This window comes from Saccopteryx leptura, chromosome 11, assembly GCF_036850995.1.
Source record: "Saccopteryx leptura isolate mSacLep1 chromosome 11, mSacLep1_pri_phased_curated, whole genome shotgun sequence".
NCBI lineage: Eukaryota > Metazoa > Chordata > Mammalia > Chiroptera > Emballonuridae > Saccopteryx > Saccopteryx leptura.
Genome location: NC_089513.1, coordinates 32605682 through 32623947, shown reverse-complemented (window position 1 = coordinate 32623947; position 18266 = coordinate 32605682). Strand labels below are relative to the sequence as shown.

Below are 18266 nucleotides of genomic sequence, written 5' to 3'. Positions count from 1 at the left end.
GATAGAGCGTCAGACTGGGATGCAGAGGACCCAGGTTCAAGACCCCGAGGTCGCCATCTTGTTTGAGCAAAAGCCCACCAGCTTGAACCCAAGGTCGCTGGCTCCAGCAAGGGGTTACTCAGTCTGCTGAAGGCCCGCAGTCAAGGCCCATATGAGAAAGCAATCAATGAACAATTAAGGTGTTGCAACGCGCAATGAAAAACTAATGATTGATGCTTCTCATCTCTCTCTGTTCCTGTCTGTCTGTCCCTGTCTATCCCTCTCTCTGACTCACTCTCTGTCTCTGTAAAAAATAAATAAATTAAAAAAAACAAAACTAAAAAAAAAAGATCCTTCTGAAACCTTGAATCAGTATGGATTAATTATAGCTGAAGACAAAATTCAAACATCTTGTCATTTTACATATTTAGGGCATATAATTTAGAATCAAAGAATTATTCTTCAAAAGGTCAGTTTACGAACTGACTCTTTAAAAACCTTAAATGACTTTCAAAAATTATTAGGTGATATTAATTGGTTGAGACCTTGTCTAGGAATTCCTACTTATGCACTAATGAATTTATTTAATACTGTATACTTCAAGGAGATCCTGATTTAAACAGTCCTAGACAGTTAACAGAAATGGCAAAATAAGATATCACTTATTGAAAAAATTATGCATACTGCTTTAGATCCAAGTAATACACATCAACCTATTCAATTAATTATTTTTTCCCTCAGAACATTCTCCTTCTAGCATCATATGGCAAGAAAACAAGATATTAGAATGGCAATATCTCCAACATAAGACTCAAAAGAAATTATGTACTTACTTAGAGAAAAGCTGTACTTTAATTACTAAGAGTAGTCTTAGGATAAGACAACTAACTGGAAATGATTTGAATAAAATTATTGTACCTTTAACATGTAATCAGATTTCAGACAACTGGAGGTTAAATATTGATTGGCAAATTGCATTAAGCTGATTATTTTGGTACTGTAAGTAATCGGTATCCTACAGATAAAAGAATTCAATTTCTAAAAAAACCACAATGGATTTTGCCAACTAAAGTATTGGCTCAGCCAATTCAAAAGGCTTATGCTTTTTATACTGATGCAAATAAATTAGGTATTGCTGGATATACTGGACCAGTGACAAAAGTAATAAAGACTCCATATATATCAGTTCAAAAAGCAGAGTTATTTGCTGCATTATTACTTCTTAATGATTTTTCTTGCCCTATTAACATTGTTACTGATTCACAATATGTAGAACATAGAGTTAAACTTATAGAAACTGTTTACATTTCAAATGATGGTTCTGAATTACACAAATTATTTCAAGAGTTACAACTTTTATTGTGGGAACAAAATTCGCCTATCTATATAACTCACATTCGTTCTCATACAGCTTTACCAGGGCCTATGTCTACTGCAAATAATAAAATTAATCAATTACTCATTGGATCAATAGAAATAACTGCTAAATTTCATGCAGAGACTCATACATATAAAAAAGGTTTAATGCAAAAATTTAAGATAACCAGGCAAGAAGCTCAAAATATTGTTAGAAACTGTCCTCAGTGCAGTATTATAAATGCTCCTCCATTAACAGGAGAAACAAATCCTAGAAGTAATGACCTGTGGCAAATGGATACTACTCATATTTCTTCCTTTGGAAAACTATCTTCTGTACACTGTCCTATTGATACTTATTCTTCCTTTTGATGGCCCACACCTTTGCCTGGAGAAAAGGTTGATTGTGTCATTCAACACCTAAAGCTATTAAAACTAACAATAGTCCTGCCTATACATCTGCTAAATTTCAACAATTCTTAGCGTTTTGGAATATTAAACATACTACTGGAATTCCATATAATCCACAAAGACAGGCGATTATTGAGTGCAGCAATCGTACTCTGAAAAATCTCTTACTTAAACAAAAGGTGGGAGAAGGAAGATTATCCCCTAGAATTATGTTACACAAAGCTTTATTTACTTTAAATTTCTTAAATACAGAAGATAATTTGACTGCTGCAGACATTGGACAAAAAATAATAGTTCTAAGATTAATAATCAACCTGTGCATCATAAAAATGAGTTGGATCAATGGGTACCTGGTGTAGTGCAACATTGGGGAAGAGGGTTTGCTTGTGTCATTGCAGAATCCAGTGAAGTCCTTTGGATCCCTGCTCACAGAATTAAACTAACAACATGAGTAGGAGAAATAGATTCTTTCCATAACCTTCCATTGCTGAGATGGAAGCACTGAACCTCAGAAGAAAAACCTTAAATACCAAGTTGGGGTCAATTTAAAAAGCTGACCCTTGAGGGTAAAAAGATGCTACAAGTGACTAAAAAAGAACAAAATGCTACTAATCTGTTTTTAGCAATGACTGCTTTGGTAACAATTCCGGTAAGTATGGCTGAAAATTTTAGTTACCGGGCATACATCCCTAATCCTCCACTAAGTAGAGCTATTCATTGGGAAGATAGTGCCGTTCCTATTTTTGTTAATAACTCTAATTGGCTTCCAGGATCTTTTGATGATAGAGGTCCCTTAGTACCTTCGGGAGAAGGAATAAGATTAGAAAATTATAAAACAGGAGTTGAGGGATTACCTATATGTATAGGACATGAGCCATATTGTTTGAAAATAGAAGCTCAAGCTTGGCTCTCTATTGTAAAAAACAGTAAAGGAGAAGGAAAAAAATGTTTGTTACAAGGATACAGATTTAAAAGTAATACATCTGTACATGAAACATCATAGATTAAAGCCCTCATGGTTACGCCCGAGTTAAAGGTCAGGGTGCTGATCTAAGGTGGCATAAGAACAATGGTTCAATTACAGCTGATGGTCAAGGTAATCATACTATCGTATGGCATGGAGGAGGGATGTCACCTTGAGCTCCTCACATAAAATTTGGTCCTATACAATATCATTTGTGGAAAGTAGCCACGGCACTTAAATATGTCAGTGTAGAAAGGACAAATATGGAGAAATCATCCTTCTAATCATACTATGTTAACCTTTAAGAATGAGACACATTTTATATCTGCTTGTTAGATTGCCTTATATGTTCATTATAGGTGAAACCAAATAGCTGAAAATTATTCTATAACTTGCAATAAGTATGCTTTTTATACATGTATTAACTCTTCCATTCTTTTTAATAAAAATAGTCAAAGTCTGTACATTTTAAGAGCCAGAACAAGAGTCTGGATTCCAGTACAGATGCACTGGATATGGCGGGATTCCCCTCCCATGATGCTGTTACATCTTATTAAGTCTTTGAAGCGAACCAAGAGACTGGTTGGACTGATCATCACCATCATGGGACTAATAGCTGTAACCACCGTGGCTGCTGTATCTGGAATTGCATTACATCAAAGTATACAGACTGTGGACTTTGTACAAAAATGGCATGAAAATTCTGAACTGTGGACTTCTCAACAACGTAGAGGTAGTAACACTGATGCTAAAATTGATGATTTGGAACAGACTGTGATTATGTTAGGAGATCAGATTGTTGGCCTGCAAAGACAAATTAAGCTAAAATGTGATTGGAATGTAACTACTTTTTGTATTACCCCTATTCCTTGGAATCATACTCATTTTCCTTGGGAAAATGTTAAAAAGCATTTGTTAAATCATGGAAACAACTATAAAAATTTTAGATTTACAAAAGCATACTGACACAACTTTTAAGGATCAGTTAAAATTGATTGATGGAGAGGCCCTGGCCGGTTGGCTCAGCGGTAGAGCGTCGGCCTGGCGTGCGGGGGACCCAGGTTCGATTCCCGGCCAGGGCACATAGGAGAAGCACCCATTTGCTTCTCCACCCCCCCCCTTCCTTCCTCTCTGTCTCTCTCTTCCCCTCCCACAGCCAAGGCTCCATTGGAGCAAAGATGGCCCGGGCGCCGCTGGGGATGGCTCCTTGGCCTCTGCCCCAGGCGCTAGAGTGGCTCTGGTCACGGCAGAGCGTCGCCCCTGGTGGGCGTGCCGGGTGGATCCCGGTCAGGCGTATGCGGGAGTCTGTCTGACTGTCTCTCCCCGTTTCCAGCTTCAGAAAAAAAAAATTGATTGATGGAGAAAATTTACTAACTGCTATTTCCAATAGAATCAGTAACTTGTATCCTCAAAAACAATTTAAGATTTTTGGAAGAACTGTAGGAGGCATTGTACTAATCATTTCCTTTTTCTTTTATTATATATAGTCAGAAGAAAAGAAAATCAGCATCAAAGCAAAATAGAGCAGCAATCTACCATTTTGTCTCTTATGCTACATAAAGTGCAAGCTAAAGAAAAAAAGAAAAAAGGGGGATATGTAGGAGATGACCCTTCACCGGCATAAATGGCAGTTAACTTCAGAGCAGGGGTTACTTGGAGACGAGATCTTGGATGTATTAGCCATGGGGAGACATTGGCCTGGGTTACTTGAATGCAAGTACGCAGGATTCTTGGAGGAATGCCTCCAAAAACCAGATGTCCTTCATGATTGATAAGTTCTGAGACTCTGACTCTTCTTGTGTCCTTGTTCATGAAAGAAACAATAGACCTGCAGAGTTGGGGATGAATCAGATGGGAAAGAAGGCTTGTGTAGCTTTCCAGTTTTATCTGCTGAGCTATGGCTTTTGGAACTCAATAACTATGCAGTGGCGCAGTTTCTCGGGGCTGATTTGGCCTAAGAGTTTCAGCCCTCTGCCCATTTACTTGCATCTGATGTGTCTTTTGCTGTGCGAGTCCGAACCGTAAAGAAATTCGTAACACCTGTGGCTGAGTTTTGCTTCTTTTGTGGAGAAGACCCTAGGAGTAGGTTTAGCAGTCCTAGGTGACCAAGCACTTTCACGAATAAGTCCTCCAGTGAGTTTCAAAATACCTAGGCCCAACTCAGAGAAGTGGAGTTGCTCCTGTTGCACAGAGATGTCTAGCTGCTCCAGTGAAGTGGATGCGCAGCAGTGTTCAGTCTTACACATCCTATGGCGAGTGGCAAAAAGCAATTGGGGATATCCTGAATCGTTGCCTGGTTAACCGGTACACTATTGATACCCTGGATAAGAAATTGACTGCTACTAATACAGAGGTTTCAAAAGTGTCCTGTTTTCGTGATAAATACAGGAAAATCACAAGCTATGTGGCTATGCATACAAATATTATCGTTACCTGCTGTCTAGCAAGGTCGAATTGCTGAAAACGGAGGATCCGCCTCTTCCCGCTTCACTCTTGCAGTGAAAGTTATAGCCCAGCTTCGCCAGTAAGAAGGCCAACAACTGATTCCCAGGAAAACCCTGTAGGAACATATTATCAGTCACAGGATTCCCAGTTCCGGGATCATGAGTCACTCGAGCAGCAGGAGACATGCCTTAGCCCGAGTCCGACATTTAGTTCAGTCTGCACAGCACCACAGCCTTCATGTCCGCCATGTTACACATGCAGTGATCCAGATGCAGATCCAGTGCAGGGCACCTCTTCTGTGCCCTGCTGGGCCAGCCCAGTGGCTCACAGCAGCACCAGTGGCTTGTCAGCTGTCCAGGCTTCCACAAGAGCACCTGCAGCCATGCTAGACCAAGGCACATCCAGTCCAGCACACAAGCCTGAGGTGACAGCTCACCCACCTTCGCTGGAGAACGAGAGCCTCGACCATGCTGCCTCAACTCTCAACAGCGCAGCCGATCTCGGTGCAAGTTCAGCAGCTGAAACTCACTCAGATATGCCAGAACAAGAGCTCTCTGATGATCCTTCAACTTGGTCTGTAGTGGGACTGATCCTGTTTCTGAAACAGAGAGATGCTCAGACACTCACACCTGTCGAGGATGTCTTCAGGCCACGTAACATTGATGGGAAAGCTATGCTAATGCTCCAGCTTGATAATATTGTGGAGGATATGGGGCTCAACCAGGGACCAGCTTTGAAGTTGTGTGACTGCACCGACAAGCTTAAAAAAGAGAAATGCCCTGACTTGTGAAAGAAACGTTTCTGTAGATTTAAATTGTACTTAATTTCGGGGAGACCAATACCACCCGGTGTAAATCATTTTGCTGCCCTTTTAGAGATTTTTGTGTTGTAAAAATATCTGTTATCTTAACATTTTAAAAATATTTTCCCTAAGCTTGGGTATTTGACTAGCCATTTACAGTTTACATCTCTCTGAAAATGCTTACGTCCAATTTTTTTAAAGATGCATATTATGGTTAGTTTCATATTTACATTTTATTCTATATCTGAAGTATGCACACAAGTAAACCTTTCAGAATTTAAAATAGCACTTTGCACTTCTTGAGAGATAAAGATGAACCTAAATATAGTGAGATGTTTCTATTCTGTAAAGAGTCAACTGTGCTATTTCATCATTTGTGCTAAAAGTGGAAATAGTAGAATATGTCTGAGAACGGCTTTTTAAGAGCTACTCCAGGGATGGAAATCTGAACTAAGCTTTAGCATCTCAAACATCTGAACTGACACTGTATTGATAAGCAGAAAAGCAAACAGTACTGACATTAGAAAGTCTAAGATCAGTGGTTTTCAACCTTTTTATACTTGGGGACTGGTAAAAATAGAATTATTTCAGGGACTGCTAAGGCAGAAATCACTCTGGGCATAAGGGAATTCAACTAAGATCACTGGGTCTATAATCTTCATACAACATCAGAGTGGCTTAACTCTTGTGAACAGGCATGAACTGGTGGACCAGTTCATGGACTGGTAGTTGAAAAACACTGGTCTGGGTGGCACTGGTGGCGGTTGAGGGGCATGCGTCACTTCGCGCGCAGTTTCTCAAATGTGGCGGCAGCAGTGTGAAGACTGGTGCCTGCTTGCAAATCAGGAATCAGTGACACCCGTGGCTGAGTTTTGCTTCTTTTGTGGAGAAGACCCTAGGAGTAGGTTTAGCAGTCCTAGGTGACCAAGCACTTTCACGAATAAGTCCTCCAGTGAGTTTCAAAATACCCAGGCCCAACTCAGAGAAGTAGAGTTGCTCCTGTTGCACAGAGATGTCTAGCTGCTCCAGTGAAGTGGATGCGCAGCAGTGTTCAGTCTTACACATCCTATGGCGAGTGGCAAAAAGCAATTGGGGATATCCTGAATCGTTGCCTGGTTAACCGGTACACTATTGATACCCTGGATAAAAAGTTGACTGCCACTAATACAGAGGTTTCAAAAGTGTCCTGTTTTCGTGATAAATAAATACAGGAAAATCACAAGCTGTGTGGCTATGCATACAAATATTATCGTTACCTGCTGTCTAGCAAGGTCGAATTGCTGAAAACGGAGGATCCGCCTCTTCCCGCTTCACTCTTGCAGTGAAAGTTATAGCCCAGCTTCGCCAGTAAGAAGGCCAACAACTGATTCCCAGGAAAACCCTGTAGGAACATATTAACAGTCACAGGATTCCCAGTTCCGGGATCATGAGTCACTCGAGCAGCAGGAGACATGCCTTAGCCCGAGTCCGACATTTAGTTCAGTCTGCACAGTACCATAGCCTTCATGTCCGCCATGTTACACATGCAGTGATCCAGATGCAGATCCAGTGCAGGGCACCTCTTCTGTGCCCTGCTGGGCCAGCCCAGTGGCTCACAGCAGCACCAGTGGCTTGTCAGCTGTCCAGGCTTCCACAAGAGCACCTGCAGCCATGCTAGACCAAGGCACATCCAGTCCAGCACACAAGCCTGAGGTGACAGCTCACCCACCTTCGCTGGAGAACGAGAGCCTCGACCACGCTGCCTCAACTCTCAACAGCGCAGCCGACCTCAGTGCAAGTTCAGCAGCTGAAACTCACTCAGATATGCCAGAACAAGAGCTCTCTGATGATCCTTCAACTTGGTCTGTAGTGGGACTGATCCTGTTTCTGAAACAGAGAGATGCTCAGACACTCACACCTGTCGAGGATGTCTTCAGGCCACGTAACATTGATGGGAAAGCTATGCTAATGCTCCAGCTTGATAATATTGTGGAGGATATGGGGCTCAACCAGGGACCAGCTTTGAAGTTGTGTGACTGCACTGACAAGCTTAAAAAAGAGAAATGCCCTGACTTGTGAAAGAAACGTTTCTGTAGATTTAAATTGTACTTAATTTCGGGGAGACCAATACCACCCGGTGTAAATCATTTTGCTGCCCTTAAAGAGATTTTTGTGTTGTAAAAATATCTGTTAACATTTTTAAAATATTTTCCCTAAGCTTGGGTATTTGACTAACCATTTACAGTTTACATCTCTCTGAAAATGCTTACGTCTAAATTTTTTAAAGATGCTTATTCTTATGGTTACTGTTTCATATTTACATTTTATTCTATATCTGAAGTATGCACACAAGTAAACCTTTCAGAATTTAAAATGGCACTTTGCACTTCTTGAGAGATAAAGATGAACCTAGCTAAAGCGAGATGTTTCTATTCTGTAAATGTGCACCTCATTTTCCATCACTGGTAACCTCTCTGCTCACTCCTGAGTATCCCTACAGAGAATTTCTCTGTCCTGTGCAATGTTTCTAGCTAATTTGCTTTCTGAGCCATTTAGTCTACTAAACATTAGAAGGTACATTAGCTCAGATTTGACATTTTGGACTTTAAGAATTTAGAACTTTCAAGCAAAACATGTTCATTGCTATTTCTTACATTGTTATATCGTATAACATTTATTATGTTTATAAGCTATGAGATTGGTGCTAATTGTACTAGTCATTGTTGAGAATGCCAATAAATGTTCACCAGGGGCCAGAATGTACATTTCTCTGTTTAGAAAACCAAGTGTTCTTTGTATTTATAAACAAATGTGACTGTTTACTGGGCATATGTGATCTGAAGAGGGGTCTTCATTTTTTGTGTATTATAAAACAAGTTTCTAATTTACAGTCTTAATCTCAGATTGTTTGAGTGAAGATGCTGTGTCCAGTTGAACAGTCCTCAGGTGTTTATACAGATACTATATTTTAGTTCTCAGATTTTAAAATATAATAAAGTTAAATAGAAAAAAAGAAAAACACTGGTCTGTCTTCTTTCCTGGCACTTTTATGACCTTTGAAAGGAAACTGGTGCTCATTAAACCACTGACCTATACTAAGAAGTTGTTTGTGCTTTCTGTCTTCTTCATCTGTTGAAAAAGTTCTGAGTAAATGCTTTGTTCCCTCACAAAATTGATGGGACTTTTCCCTCTAGTGCAGTGGTTCTCAATCTTTCTAATGCCGTGACCCCGCAATACAGTTCCTCATGTTGCGGTGACCCCAAACCAAAAAATAATTTTGGTGGCTACTTCATAACTGTAATATATGCATTATGTATTTTCCAATGGCTTTAGGCGACCCCTGTGTTTTGGTCGTTCGACCCCCGCTGGGGTTGCGATCCACAGGTTGAGAACCGCTGCTCTAGTGTGACTTTTTCTATGTCTGAAAAGGTTAGAGCTCTGACTAAAGGCTTTCCCACATTCATGACACTTGAAAGGTTTTTCCCCAGTGTGGATTCTTCGATGCTGAATCAGGACAGCACTTCGGCTAAAAGCCTTGGCACACACATCACATGAATAAGGTTTCTCTCCACTGTGGATTCTTTGATGTAGGAGAAGGGCTGAGCTCTGAGTAAAGGTTTTGCCACATTCATCACACTTGGGTTGTTTTTTCCGGGAAGGATCTCTACTGTTTCTTTCAAACCTGCCATCTGGTTTCCCAGTTCCTGTAGCTGTGAAACTCTGGGAAGCATTCACATGGATGGCGTTGGAAACATCATAGTGCAGTTCTGTGCCCAAAGAAGTCTTCTGCCTTGAAGCTGATTTCACATTTATAGTTCTAGTGTCTTTATCTGAAATAATACACAGAAAAGCAAGTGTCATCAGTTTTCTGTTCAGAAAGAAAGAGAAGTAGAATGATCTAAATGAAATATATACAGATGATTTATTAATGAGCATGTTTATAAAATAGCATCACAATGTGGAGGATGGAGAAGGCAAAGCAGAAAACCCTGAGGTCATAAATCAAAAGAGAAAAATTTACAGTCTGAGGAGGCAGCCAACTAGAAATATGAAAAGCTCTATGCAAAAAGTAGAACAGTGAGTAGGAATAAAAAGATATGTAGAGACTGAGAGAAGACTGGATGAAAAGGAGAAGGGCCTCAAAGAGCAGGAATTATTGAAGAAGAGGAAGAACAAATGAAAGAGGCAGCAGGCTGGGCGCCAGCTTTGCCACCAAGTGAACTAAGCCCCACCCTCACCGTTGTGTCCTGGGGAGTGAAGCTCCCGTGACGTGCACTCCAGCTGCTGCTTCGCAGGCTTGAGCTGGCCACCTGGTGACTCCCGAGGGATTTCCCAAGCTGCCACTTTCTCCACAAGTATGTCCTCATTTTGTCCAAAACCCTGGAAACAGTTGGGTTATCTGAGGCTGAGGGAGGAAATTAAGTTGGGACTTCAGGATAAAGTGAGACAAAAGAAACTATGGTATGTGGGACATATCATGGGACACAGGAAAAGGGAAGAAAAAACGAAGCCACATTCTATTACCTGGCACGGCTGGGAGTACATCCAGCCGGCTACTCAGCCAGTTAAATGGGAGTGCAATCTGAGAGCTCTAATCCCAGTGATTCGCCAAAGCTCCTGACTCAGCCTGGTCATTCACCCCCACAGATGGCTTCTTACCTGCTCTGCCGGCCCATCGAGCTCTTTCTCCAGCTCCTCCAGCATCATCACAGCTTCCTCTCCGTTCTCTGGTCGGTGTTCTTGCAGCCAGGCCTGCAGCTCCTCCGGCAGGATGGCCAGGAACTGCTCCAGCACCAGCAGCTCCACGATCCGCTTCTTGCTATACACCTCTGGCCTCAGCCACTGACAGCAAAGCTCCCGGAGCCTGTTCAGAGCCTCCCGGGGTCCCGGGGACTCCTGGTAGCCAAACTGCCTGAACTGCTGGCGGAAGGTCTCTGGGCTGTAGCAGCTTCTCCTGTGGAGGCGGGATTCCAGATTTGGAATCCCGCCTCCACGGAGAGGATTACAGGCCTCCTCTTTCCCTTCCATCTTCACTACCAGACGCTATCAGGTTCTTCTGACGTTTGTAGAAGGAATGTTGATGCAGACACTGGGACTGGGAACAGCTCAGGACTGGCAGGCTTTAATTTTCCATTAGTGAAGCCCTCCTTGTGGATAATCCTTAAACATGATTAAAGAAACAAGTGGAAACAAGACAAAGACAAATGCTTCTTAGAATACAACTAAGACTAGAAACAAGACTGTACAGAAAGTACTGCTCTTAATCTTAACATAAATCATGCTGTCAAAGAATACTTCCTTCTTTAAGAGAATCAAGGAGCTAAGATTAACTCATAGGCATGAGTAATTCCCAATTTATTCTGAGGATCATGCCCACAGGCTAAGTATCACAATACAAGACCAGCCAGGATTGCATAGGAGCACTTGGAACATAGAAACAAGGAAACCTGAGAAAAGCTATGATTCTAGGGTAGGCTCAAGAGCCAATTAATTTTTCTAGCCTGCTGCAAAGAGCTCTAAGAAATAGTGTCATGAAGAAGTACTTTCGTATTTTTTGAACGTTCAGTAACTTTTTTTAAATAGAGACAGAAAGGGGGAGAGAAAGGGGAGATGAAATAAGCATCAATGCCTAGTTACTTCATTTTACTTGTTCATTGATTGCTTCTCATACATGTCTTGACTTGGGTGGGGGCTCAAGCTGAGCCAGTGACCCCTTGATCACCTGGGTTGAATCCAGCAACCCTGCACTCTAGTAGGTGACCCCACGCTCAAGCCAATGAGCCCACACTCAAGCCTGCAACCTTGGAATTTCCAACCAGGGACCTCAGTGTCCAAGGTCAATGCTCTGTCCACCATACCACCACCAGTCAGGCGAATGTTCATTCATTTTCAAAACAATAATAGTTTGACATTAAAGGAATCATTAAAAAAAAGTAATCGCAGCCCTGGCCGGTTGGCTCAGTGGTAGAGCGTCGGCCTGGCGTGCAGGAGTCCTGGGTTCGATTCCCGGCCAGGGCACACAGGAGAAGCGCCCATCTGCTTCTCCACCCCTCCCTTCTCCTTCCTCTCTGTCTCTCTCTTCCCCTCCCACAGCCAAGGCTCCATTGGAGCAGGAATTGCCCAGGCGCTGAGGATGGCTCTGTGGCCTCTGCTGGTATGGCTCTGATTGCGGCAGAGCGATGCCCCAAGATGGGCAGAGCATTGCCCCCTGGTGGGCATGCCGGGTGGATTCCGGTCGGGCTCATGCGGGAGTCTGTCTGACTGCCTCCCCGTTTCCAACTTCAGAGAAAGACAAAAAAAGAAGAAAAAAAAAAGAAATCGCAAATCCCTCTATCTTAATGTATTTTCAATTTTTTCCAAACTCACTTTCACTTCTCATCCATAACATTTATGTTATTTACTTAATTATATCTCTCTGTAGAGTATTAACTTGTTTCTCATTTTTACTATTATAAATAATGCTGAATGGCACATTTTCACAAATATACTATTTTTCTCCTTTCAATTATTTTCTTCAAGCATGTCCCAATGCCTGCTTATTGAGGCCAAATTGTCTTACTATGTATTATCAAATAAACTACAGAAAAGACTATCAATTCACAATGCCACCAGCAACATAATTAGGTATGAGAGCAACTTCTCCAAGTATCACTAGCTTGTTCATAGGAGGGGGTGAAAAGACACTTTTCTTAGTATAGCATTTTACTGAGTACCATTTTACATTGTACCATCTCAATGTCATCAGTTAAATGATGACTAGTATCTGCTGAGTAATTAAAAAATCCTATACATGCCCCTTTATGTAGTCTGTTATTTTTTCCCCACTTCACCAAGCACTTCACCAAGCACTGTTCTAGGAACTAAAGATACATTGGTGACCTGAGCTAAGCCTATACCGTTCTTAATGCTTGTACTTTCGGTGGCCTGAGCAGGCAATTGCGCAGAGGATAGAACGTCGGACTGGAAAGTGGAGGACCCAGGTTCGAAACCCTGAGGTCGCCAGCTTCAGCACGGGCTCATCTGGTTTGAGCAAGGCTTACCAGCTTGAGCCCAAGGTCACTGGCTTGAGCAAGGGGTCACTAGCTCTGCCATAGCCCCCCCTCCAGGCAAAGCACTTATAAGAAAGCAATCAATGAACAACTAAGGTGCTGCAATGAAGAACTGATGCTTCTCATCCCTCTCCCTTCCTGCCTGTCTGTCCCTCTCTCTGTCTCTCTCTTTCACAGAAGAAATACTGTTACCAAATAAATGATACGGCTTATACTGTGATATGATAAGCTGTAAATGATAACAGCTGATACCGGTAACAGCCAAACACTGAGCACCTCAATAAATATAAACTCATTTAAACCCTCATAAGAGCCCTATAGAGATATTTTCATCACCATGTTGTAGATGAGAAACCAGCCAGGGCAAGTTCCGGTCCAGTGGCCATGGGCAAAAGGACAGGGCTGGGGCCTGAACCCAGGCCATCCACGCTTATCCACTGTGCTGTGTGGAAAAGAGGCGGGAGGCAGGAGTCCCAGCTCAGAGAAGGAGCAGTAGACCCATATGATCCTGGGTGGAACAGAGGCAGCGGAAAGGGTTGCAGACAAGAATTTGGACTCTTCTGTCTGTTACATTGAGGGCCCCTAAGTTAAGCAGCCTTTGAAAGTTGCAGAAGAGATGGTCACCGTCTCCACAGTTGCGCTCAGCTTTACACAAGCTTACACAAGAGACCGGGGAACTACATGCCCAACACCGCAGGAGGGCCTGTCACCAACCAGGTGCCTGGATAGGAGGCTTCACCCAGAGACCGAAATCCCGGGGGGCTTTGCAGAGAGGATCGACTCTCACTTTGAAATGCTCCTCGTGGGCCGGCTCCAGGAGGGCTGGCGACCTAAGGGCTCAGGACAGTATGCCCTCAGAGATACCAAGATGGCAGTGGAGTAGACAAACGCACAGACTCCCAGCTCACACCACCAAACTGGATTACAAATTAATTTAGGAACAATCAGCGTGAAAAACCAACTCTGGACTAAAACAACAGGTCTCAAAAACCAAGGAGCAAAGAATAAGCCACACGGAGCCTGATAGGGAGTGCGGAGGCACGGTGGGGGCCCCCCAGTTTACAGGAGTGAAGGGGCGGGGGTGAGGCTGAGACCCAGAAGGGCTCTCATTACCAGAAGAGCAGAAAATATCGCTCTCAGCCACTTGCCTGGGGACCTGGGAAGGAGTTGGGCTGAGAGGACTGGCTGGTCTTCCAAAAGTAAAGTTGGAAGAGAGAGACAGATGGTGACCAGCACAGGAATGCATGGGACGACCTGAGAAGCTGACTCATCCAGTGCAGAGGTGGCCATAGCTGGGGGAAGGGCTGATCCTTCCACACAGCACAAGCCTAAAGTGGTCCAGGTGACCCACCTCCAGAAAGCTCTCCAGCTTCAGAGCAACAAGACACAGCTGAAAACAGGAAGTGGGGAGGGGGGGGCAGTAACTCAGGTCTCCATGGAGATCTGAGCTACACCTCCCCCTACTGAAGCTGAGAAAGCACCTGGGGACTAGCACTGGAGAGTAGCTGGCGATCAGGCCTTCAGAGTCTCAGGTTACACCCTCGCATTCCTGGATGGGGTTTCCAGTAAGCCCCCTGCTGAGATCAGTAAACAAGACTACCACCGAGTTAAGAAAGCTGAGAAGAAAACAAATCAAGACTTCAAAGCGCTCTACTAGGCAAGGAGACCACAACTGGAAAAAGCCTTTAAGTCATACATAGAATAATGGGTAGGCAGAGAAGAGTAAGTCATACGCTTCAACAAGGTTAAGTACTCAGAAAAAGTCCTGGACGAATGGGAAGTAATCAAATTACCAGATGCAGAATACAAAATAATGATTGTTAGAATGCTTAAGGATCTCAAAGCTACAATGGATGGACTTAATGAAGTCAATGAGGTAAATGAAGAAATTGTAAGCACCAAAAAGGACAAGGAGCCCTGGCCAGTTGGCTCAGTGGTAGAGCGTCCGCCTGGCGTGCAGAAGTCCCGGGTTCGATTCCCGGCCAGGGCACACAGGAGAAGCGCCCATCTGCTTCTCCACCCCTCCCCCTGTCCTTCCTCTCTGTCTCTCTCTTCCCCTCCCGCAGCCGAGGCTCCACTGGACCAAAGATGGCCGGGGCGCTGGGGATGGCTCCTCGGCCTATGCCCCAGGCGCTAGAGTGGCTCTGGTCGCAACAGAGCGACGCCCCGGAGGGGCAGAGCATCGCCCCCTGGTGGGCAGAGCGTCGCCCCCTGGTGGGCGTGCCGGGTGGATCCCGGTCGGGCGCATGCGGGAGTCTGTCTGTCTCTCCCCGTTTCCAGCTTCAGAAAAATGAAAAAAAAAAAAAAAAAAAAAAAAGAAAAGAAAAATACAGAAAAAAGAAAAAAAAGGAAAAGAAAAAAAAAAAGGACAAGGAAATCATAAAAAAGCACAGTACCCCCCCCCCCCCCCCCCCCCCCCGCCGCCGGTCCCACCCCACCCCGCCGGCCCCACGGCCACGCTGCTCCCCTCCTGGGCAGGGACAAAACTCTGAGACTGAAGGAGGTTCGCGCGCTCCAGGGGACGGCGGGACAGCAGGCAGTGCGGGCAAGGGGCAGGGGACACCAGTGGTTTCAGCCGAGGGGGCAGTCAAAGGGTGGGCTGCGCGGACAGGCGGCGACAGGCAGAGCGATGCGGGGCCCAAGTGGTGGCCCCGAGGAGCGCCGCAGGCGTGACGAAGGGGACAGGGAGGGGTATAAAGACCGGGTGCGTGGGGGAACGGGAGGGCTGCTACCAAGTGCGCCACACCCCCGGGTCACAGACGCTTCTTCCCTAGGCCTACCGGTGGAGAAGAGGCCTCGGCTCTCACCTCCGGGCTGGGAAGGACGACCGCGGCATCCGGAAGTAGCCGGCAGAGCAAGGGCGGGAAGCTGCTTCCGGTCCTCGCGGCGGTTGAGGGCGGGCCCGGAAGAACGGAGCAGTTGCCTAGGAGACGAACTGCAGCCGCATTCCACTTGACGAGAAGCAGCTCGGGAGCTAGGGGGAGCGGATAATAACCTCAAAGGTGGACATCCAGCTGCTCCGCCTCCTGGTTCAAGTAAACCATCATTCTTATTTCTCAGAGTATTTTTATTTACATTACTTACTCTTCCAATCACCCAGTAAGGCTATTCCTGTTTTACAGGAAATAAAACCAAAGGTTCTGTGACTTGTCCATAGGCACAGACCCGGGCGAGGGGGTGGGGGAGCCTCCTGGGCTTGCCACCGCTCAGCTCAACTTCCGTGCAGTACCATCGGCTACTAAGGTTGCTTACGCTCCAAGTACTGACGTTTTAGGGAACAGGTTTGAGCCCCACATCCATGCTTTCCCAAGAGAACCAATTGGCCCTTTAAAATGATGAGACAGAACCTGCTCACGCATATTTTAGGACAAATATATATGTATAAATTTTCTCAGGGTCAATGAGCTACAAGGCCACAGCCCCACATATTGGCTTCTTTCTCCACCTATGTTACCCAGGAACTCTTGGAAATGTATTCGAGGAAGGAAGTGGGAAATTAGAAAGAAGAGGATAGAAATTCGTGTAAACCCCTTGTTAATTAATAAACAAGAATAAAAAAAAACTTTTTTGGTATGACCGAGAAAAAAGTAGATTAGTAAAGGAGTCTGAAATGATGAGAGAAAAGACCAGTTTAGTCAGTCTATACCAGACCTAAGGAATTAGGGGAGAAATTTGCATCTTAACCTATAATGACATTAAATTTGAAGGCATTCTTGCTTCCACGGGGGCTTTCACTGGATAAGATTAGTTGCTGAAGCAACTGCTAATGCAAACTGTAGAAGCCAGATGTATTTAGGTTGATGGTGAGTATGTTAAATGACTAAAGGCAATAAGGAATCTAAAACAATTCTTTCAGGGCAATGCTGACAATGGTGTGAAATTGTGGAAGGTGGTTTAAAGAGAAAATGGACCTTAGTCAAGCTGCAGGAGAATAAGGAACTGTGAAAAGACGTAGATTTGGCAAAAAGTCAGGGGTGAATTCATAGGTTCTAATTCCACCAAAAGCCAGATCCAAGAAGCTAATGTTAAAAAAAGAGAAAAAAAGGAGCAAATGCCTGACCAGGCAGTGGCACAGTGGATAGAGAATTGGACTGGGAAGCAGAGGACTCAGGTTCAAAACCCCCAGGTCACCGGCTTGAGTGCAGGCTTATCTGGCTTGAGCGCAGGCTCACCAGCTTGAGCACGGGATCGCTGGCTTGAGCATGGGATCATAGACATGACCCCATGGTTGCTGGCTTGAGCCCAAAGGAAGCTGGCTTTAGCAAGGGGTCACTCGCTCTGCTTTAGCCCGCTGGTCAAGGCACATATGAGAAAGCAATCAATGAACAACTAAGGAGACTAAGAAGCCACAACAAAGAATTGATGCTTCTCATCTCTCTCCCTTTCTATCTGCTCCTATCTGTCCCTCTCTCTGTCTCTCTGTCTCGGTCACAAAAACAAAAAACACAACAAAAAAAGGAGCAAATGTAAAAGACTGCATATAAAAGTTTCCCAGTGAGTGAGATAAAGGACAAATTTGTTTGCCTGGAAAGAAATGAGCAGGAACTATATATCATATATCTACTATATGCCAGACACATGATAAACACTGGGAATTCAGATGTAATATACAGATTCCTGCTCTTTAGGAACTGATTGGTTAACTAAGGAGAAGGGTGTATAAATTGCAGATGTTTGATGAAGCTGTCTACAGGATGCTATATGCTATGATAACCCAAAGTAAGGGAGGTGTTGGATATATGGGTGAATAGACTGGGATTGGAGAGGATTGGGAAAACTGGGTGTTGATGCATTTATGATTGAGAGACCAGTTCAGAATGTTAAGATTTTCAGGCCATGAGTGTCTGAGAATGAGGATGAAGTAGTAAGCAAAGTCTAGTTTTAAAAGATTTGGCAGGCCAGGTAGAAAGCTGTGAACTAAAATTTTAAGCAGGGTTTTGAGGAAGTGGCACAAACATATCTGCAATTCAGATAGAACTCTCTGATGGTGACATGAGGGATATACTTGATTGGAGACAAAACTCAAGGCAAGGTGAACAGCTCTGAAGTTATTGCAAGGATCCAGGCTGCAATTGATAGAGGTATAAACTAGTGCAGAGAGGGTGAGAATGGAGGAGGAGTCAGGAAACAGTTGAAAAGCTGCTGTTTACCTGGATGGTAGACTGACAGTTGGGTATGGGTAGATACTGTGTCGTTCAGAGAAGTATGAAAACAATGCTATGAATAGGTTTGACAGAGGCTGATGACATTTGAGGGGATTTTTTGATAGACTAAATCTGAG

General features: G+C 44.0%; 1 protein-coding gene and 1 long non-coding RNA gene across 2 annotated transcripts; one reads left to right on the top strand and one right to left on the bottom strand.

Annotated features, from left to right (window-relative positions):
* Nucleotides 1–1349: 1349 nt before the first annotated feature.
* LOC136383509 (uncharacterized) lies at nt 1350–4960 on the top strand. Its single transcript, XR_010747420.1, has 2 exons — nt 1350–3443; nt 4198–4960. It is a non-coding gene; the product is annotated as an uncharacterized lncRNA (long non-coding RNA).
* Nucleotides 4160–15825, bottom strand: ZNF396 (zinc finger protein 396). The gene is made up of 4 exons (XM_066353470.1): nt 15766–15825; nt 10596–11096; nt 10175–10316; nt 4160–9766 (listed from the first exon to the last, which is right to left on the bottom strand). Exons 2-4 carry the CDS (start codon nt 10962–10964, stop codon nt 9246–9248), a joined length of 1032 nt encoding a protein of 343 aa, XP_066209567.1. The 5' UTR covers nt 10965–11096; nt 15766–15825; the 3' UTR covers nt 4160–9245.
* Between the last annotated feature and the right edge of the window lie 2441 nt (nt 15826–18266).

Bases quoted from the DNA above. Each gene is read 5' to 3' on its own strand.
- ZNF396 (XM_066353470.1), bottom strand. From the start codon at position 10,964: ATGGAAGGGAAAGAGGAGGCCTGTAATCCTCTCCGTGGAGGCGGGATT. The intron at 10,317-10,595 runs GTAAGAAGCCAT...AACTGTTTCCAG, and splicing joins TCGATGGGCCGGCAGAGCAG to GGTTTTGGACAAAATGAGGA. The intron at 9,767-10,174 runs GTGAGGGTGGGG...GTATTATTTCAG, and splicing joins TCACTCCCCAGGACACAACG to ATAAAGACACTAGAACTATA.